The sequence below is a fragment of the Sabethes cyaneus genome, chromosome 3 (genome assembly GCF_943734655.1).
Source record: "Sabethes cyaneus chromosome 3, idSabCyanKW18_F2, whole genome shotgun sequence".
Lineage (NCBI taxonomy): Eukaryota > Metazoa > Arthropoda > Insecta > Diptera > Culicidae > Sabethes > Sabethes cyaneus.
In genome coordinates, this window is record NC_071355.1 from 90,177,123 (window position 1) to 90,183,846 (window position 6,724).

At 42.1% G+C, this 6,724-nt stretch overlaps 1 protein-coding gene across 1 annotated transcript; it reads right to left on the bottom strand.

The window, feature by feature from the left end:
- Positions 1-450: 450 nt before the first annotated feature.
- Positions 451-2,649, bottom strand: LOC128739865 (uncharacterized). Its single transcript, XM_053835366.1, has 3 exons — positions 1,757-2,649; positions 1,636-1,683; positions 451-1,465 (listed from the first exon to the last, which is right to left on the bottom strand). Exons 1-3 carry the CDS (start codon positions 2,647-2,649, stop codon positions 451-453), a joined length of 1,956 nt encoding a protein of 651 aa, XP_053691341.1.
- Between the last annotated feature and the right edge of the window lie 4,075 nt (positions 2,650-6,724).

The window sequence follows — 6,724 nt, forward strand, 5'->3', positions numbered from 1 at the left end:
TTCGAAACGTACGCGAAAGTACGTCTTGCTTCCGGCAGAGAGGCGGAAAAAAGCAGCGGCATCGACTGACATTCTTTGCATGACATATGACGCTTTTTCGCCTAACGTCAACATTTGGTAGGAACCCGTTGCCATCGGCAAGATAAGCAGAAGCTGGATGTTTTCGGCAAATTCTGCAAAGTACTATGCTAACGAGCATAAAAGTAGAGACCTTAACAATTGCCCTATTGTTTGTATTGTGTATGAGTGATTTATGAGTTCGCGCATTACTGCATGAAAGGATGAAAATGCTGCAAGAACGGTTTAAATCTATTGCAAAATGATGGCTATTTGTTGGCCTCGATGGATGAAAAAGAAAAACATGATGATAGGGTTTGGACTTTTTTTATTTGCGAATTTTGTTGCAGCAGTATCTGCCCATTTCGCTAAAACATTGTTTCCAAGCGTATTTTAATAGCACGATTTCACGAATTTATGGTATGGAGTGCAAGGGGCCTTTTCCTCTGCCTTGTGTGGGGGAGGTTTGTACGCTGGTTTGTATTCTGACGCTTTAGGAGCATGATAAACTGGCGCTTTGGGAGCGTGATACTCCGGGGCCTTTGGTGCGTGATATTCCGCAGACTGTGGAGCGTGGTATTCTGCAGAATGTGAAGCGTGATACTCCGGGGCTTTCGGTGCGTGATATTCCGGTGCCGGTGCAGCGTGGTATTCTGGAGCCTTTGGAGCATGGTATTCCGGAGCCTTCGGGGCATGATATTCCGGAGCCTTCGGGGCATGGTATTCTGGAGCCTTCGGTGCATGATATGCTGGTGCCGGAGCAGCGTGGTACTCCGGGGCCTTCGGGGCATGATATTCCGGGGCCGGAGCAGCGTGGTACTCTGGAGCTTTTGGAGCGTGATATTCTGGAGCTGGAGCAGCGTGATACTCCGGAGCCTTTGGAGCGTGGTATTCCGGGGCCTTCGGAGCATGGTATTCCGGGGCCTTCGGGGCATGATATTCCGGAGCCTTCGGAGCATGGTATTCTGGAGCCTTCGGTGCATGATATGCTGGTGCCGGAGCAGCGTGGTATTCCGGGGCCTTCGGGGCATGATATTCCGGAGCCGGTGCTGCGTGGTACTCTGGAGCTTTTGGAGCGTGATATTCTGGAGCTTTCGGAGCATGGTATGCTGGTGCTGGAGCAGCGTGATACTCCGGAGCTTTCGGAGCGTGGTATTCTGGGGCCTTCGGGGCATGGTAGGCTGGTGCCGGAGCTGCGTGGTACTCCGGAGCCTTTGGAGCATGGTATGCTGGGGCCTTCGGAGCATGGTATTCTGGAGCCTTGGGAGCGTGATATGATGGTGCCGGTGCATGTAATGGGACACACGGTACTTTTGAAACTAGGGGCGCGCAACCAACCAGGAGATTGCTACCACATTTCACAGGTTTGGAGTGGCCACCGTAATGGGGAGCCGGTTTGTGTTCTGGTCTACAGAAGAGAAAGTTATTATTTGTTGTACGTTAGCAAGGCTTGCAGCACACTTCCCTCGCTTTCAGTTGAAGCAACTCATTTATGACTATTTCCAGTCAATAATAAGTTGCGGTAACTAAATCCGGTGGTAGTGTGCTACTTGGACATGCTTGATTGAAATTACTCACTCTTGATAACTTCGGTATCCCGGCTTCTTCGCTGGAGCATGTCCCTTTCTGCATGAAGAGAAATTGATGTCAAAATTTACTTATTATCCGCCTAGGTTGGTACGCAAAAATGTACACTCACCCGTATGAACTGTGCCCTGCTGTACTGTGCGCTGCATGGCCATGATCGTGAGTGCTGTGACCGCCTTTGCCATACCCATGAGAAGTATGACTTGGTGCGGCGTGATGACTTGGTGTCGCGTGATAGCTTGGTGTTGCATGATGACTTGGTGCGGCATGATGAGCTGAGTAACTTGGCGCAGGATGACTAGGCTTGGCATAACTATGAGTACTGTGAGCGCTATGACTACTATGAGAACTATGGGCAGTATGACCACCTTTGGCGGCGTATGAGTGTGTACTAGGAGTATATCCTGAATGTGAAGTACTGTGTCCACTGTAGGTTGTACTACTTTTCCGTGTAGTAGATCCGTGACTTTCCTTGCTATGGTCGTGAGATTCATGACTGTGCGAATCATGTGCTGGTTTTTTGCTTTCCTCATGAGAACCGTGCGAGGAATGTTCTTCTTTTGCGTGAGAAGCATGAGGAGCAGGAGCGTGTGGAGGTGGAGTACTTTCACTATGACTCGCAGCGCCTTCTTCTTTGGAGTTTGGTTCCGGTTTGACCTGCACTGAATGAGTGTCACTAGCAGCCGCACTCAGATCTTCTTCACACACAAGCTCTACTTCACCGTAGGCATTCACCACATTGGTGCAGTAAACTGAACGCTTGGATCTCACTTTCTCTTCATCACCGGAATCTAATTCATCGTTGACACTATCGGCACTAGCATCTTCGAGAGCTTCAAGCCTATTTTTCAAAAGTACGGCAGGCACTGATCTTTCCACTCGCACTTGATCTTCCGTATTCTCTAAACTTGCATTATTTTGCTCTTCTTCTGCATCAACTGGTGATGCGATAATCGTACCGCACAGCAGCACGACGGCGCACGCGACCACTGCTACGAACTTCATCCTTGCACGTCCCGACCGGTGATTCAAAGTTAAACTAAGGGCTGTTCCGAGTATTTGTGCGCTTTTATCAAGCGGTTGTCGATTCGATGACCGCTGGTCAACTGGTGCAAATTTTGGGCGGCGCACGCTTCTTAATCGGTGCATTTGGTGGCTTCACCTTTTCGGGTGGTACAGAGCTCAGCAAAAATATCGGTACGTACGCGTGCGAGTGCATGACAAAGAAAATTCTTGCTCATCACATTTTTGGAATAGGTTTTCTTTTGAATTAATGCGGTTATAGTAAATTAAATCTGTTTTAATAATTGAATAAAAATTTAAATAACTATTCCTTCTTTCTATAGCGTGATTTTACGTCAGCAATAAAATAAATGCTTAGATGGTGATAAAATTACGTGCAAAATTCGAACTTAACTAGATTGCACAAATCGTTGACTTCTAACTTATTTCACATGTAATTGCGCCATAATAATTATTACATCGCTTTTCACACGCTAAACAATCAAACGAGTCTCTCGAAAGAAGCATGATTGTAGCTAATGAAGATGAGCAGTACTGAAAATTAGAAAAGAAATAGCAATGATGGGAATCATTTACGACTGTCAGAAAAAATAACTTTTTCAGATCACCGTTCCGGTTGTTGACACATTTCATGACTGTGCCGGTATGCCGGTACCACGGATCGGTATCACATCGTTAGCTCGAGACCGGGCTCTACCCTCTCAGTTTTCGCTTGAAGCAGCTGTCAGTTGCCGATTAAGGATATTTACAAATGGCATTAACATTGTTAAAGGGGAACGTTTTGAAAATTATTTACTATAATACAAGAATTAGCAATCACGCGTGTTTCAAATTTAGGACTTTATAATTTTAAATTTAATTGACAATTTCTAAAATAAACTACAATATTACACGATGAGGCTGATTTGTGGTAGCTAACAGGGCAATGTTTTGCGATTAAATTGTATTTATGTTTTTTTTAACGAATAACATGCCTTAGCAAAAAAATTCAAACAATTACAAACTATCTTGCGGAATACTCCTAAATAATAACGCAATTACTATTAACACTGTATTGATTAGCAAAATTATTTTAGACGGGTATGCAAAGTATTCTTTTGGATGTAAATATTTGTTATTTTAAATTAGAAAATTAGAACTTTTAAAAACGCGCATCTTTCTTTAAAGTCATTAATTTTAGTTGTTGTTAGTGTCTGGTTACTATTATGGTCGGACCATCACGGTTTTACAGTTTTAGTGATTCATGCTATCTATTTACAAGCATTGTAAAATTTCTCACTGTGATAGTCAATTTTTCACAATATTGTGAGTTTCAGTCGTATGTATGTATGTATGTATGAATGGAGGTAGCCACCATCACCCCAAAGGTTTTCCATTGTGTGCAAGTAGAATTACTGCAAAATCAAAATTATCTATCCAGCAACTTTCATGTCAATGCTGTTCGTGAAGGACCAAAAGGGGTTGGGTGGATCTATAAACAATGTAGCCTACATGATTCCACGGGAATATAAGACGCTCCTTCCAGCACAGACGTCCGGATTCTAGATACATAACTTCGCCGTGCCAACTTATCTTGCGTGATGATTTGTGTGCTAGAAGGGCGCGTCAAAATCCTCTCCGACCTTATATGATTTGGGCTGGTTACCACATCCCTCATCCAGTCTTCGATTCATTCGATACCTTGATGCTCCTTCCCCTTTACGATAATGATGGTATATGGCAATGTAATAAAATATGTGTTATATGACTATGCATTATATGAAGATATATGGGCCAAAAAAGCACAATCTCACAAGTAGCCCTTCGAATGGAATAGAGTTGCATCATTTGAGTTTCCATAAGTGCTTCCATTATCAATATATTTTTTTTTTTTTGTGGAATCCATGAGCATTATTTAAACCTTTTTCGGCCAGAGTTTTCACTGTACAGTAGGAGGTGCTTCATGAGCTAAAACAAAACAAATAATTAAAATAACTTATATTAAGCTTACGTACTAACAAGGTCGTGTGGCTCAGCCGTCACCCAAACCCGCAGTTTTGAGATCAGGCAGCCGGGAACCACTCAGAATCGCACCTCCTAGCTTGGCTACTCAATAGAGCATTATCGAGTCAGGCCACGTGGAGGCGCTAGGTAGGGACTTGGGATGGGTGAAGTTATGTTGGACGCTTCCTCAGTTACCTTCCCCATTTCATACCCAATATTGTGAGTTCCAGTCGTGTATTCAAAACACGCGTACTGAATTCAGTAACGTAGACAAAAACCCGAATTAATCCACCTAGCAGTGTGACCTAGCCTTTCTACTGCCACAATAATTATTTTTTAATTTCTCAGTAACATCTATAATTAATTTGACTACATTTTTAAATATCCGTTACTTATTCCTGAAATATCCGTTACTTATTCCTGAAAACTCTTATTCACTAGTAAAATTCACACCGTATTGCGTACGAGCCTCCCAGTTGGCCACGAGGTATGATGCAGGCCTAATAAGCCAGTCGTCGTATGTTCGAATCTCGATTGGGAGAGGCTGTTGAAATCAATAGGATCGTAGCAACTATTGTACTTTGTTCAATTGTGAGTAACAGCAAGTAAAGAAAATGACAATTGAAATCGGAAATTAAAAAAAAAAGAAGAAACTTTTTCCGATAAAATTCCACTATTTAATATTTATTTCCGACAGATACGTATTTCGCCTATGACTTGCAGGCTTCATCAGTGTCTGTTTTCGAAGCGTACACGTATCTGTCGCGAATAAATATTGCATAGTGGAATTTAATCGTAAAAAGTTTTTTTTCTTTTCTTCAATTTCAGAGCTCGTATTCTACTAAGAGACTTCAAAAACTTTAGACAATTTACATGTTTCTCATTGGAATTCTTGAATTTCAATGTAAATTTCAAAATTACAAATTGTAAGCACACTCACAAATACATACATACATCCATCTATACAGACATACATACATACATACATACATACATACATACATACATACATGCATACATACAAACATTGAATACAATCGACATTTGATTGATATGCTTTGATTTTACACGTTTTAACGGTTGAATATACGGTGCTTAAATGTTAAAGTTTTAATAGCTTTTGAATGAATCGTCCGATTTTCAATAACTTTCAAATAATAATAAATCGTAGGTTGTTTCTTGTTGTAATAATGCTTATATGTTACAAAAAAAATTTAAATACTTTTTTTCACATTTCTTTATGTAACTTTCAAACCAAAAGCCCAACTATCATGAAATTTGGAAGTTAAAGGTTAAGGGTGATTGGGGAAAGGCTCCCCAATCAATTTTGTTCAAATCGGCTAGTGACTTATGAGAAAATGAAGTCTCATATTTTTTATATTCGTGATACATAACTTTTGAACTAAAATTCCGATCAATATGAAATTCAGTAGCGACCTACGGGATAACTGCACCTTTCATTTCGGTCTGGCTGATCTTTGAGAAAATTGAGTGAGATTGGAAAGCGTTACTCACACACACACACGCAGAGAGAGAGAGAGAGAGAGAGAGCCCCAGCCCAACAAAAATCCTTGGCGAGACACCTACAAAGTTGCCATAACACAGTTAAAAGGTCCTTCCATACCGTCTGAAAGATGTGCGGAAGTGCGGAGATGATGAAAATTATCATCAAAGGGCTGTTCCCGCAGCATGAACCAACGGCCTGAGAGGATAATGAAGCAGCTAATCGAGCTGGCGAAAGCCATGAAGGACCACACGAACTGCCCAATATGGCTTTGAAAATATCAATTGCAGAAATGCATTGGCGAAGGTAACTTTCCCGATACCTGGGAACGCTGCTGCCGAAACCGATAGAGGAGAGAGAAGAATTACAATCACGGCGGGAGTTCTTCAGGGCTCTACCTTGGGTCCGACGTTGTGGAATGCGATGTAGCATGGAGTATTAAAGCTAAACCTTTTCAGGGTTGTGGAGGTTGTCGGCTTCATTGATGATGTGGTGCTGCTAGTAACTGGCATTGGAGTTCACACGTATGGTGAAAGATTAGATGACGGTAGCTCATCATAAAACAGATGT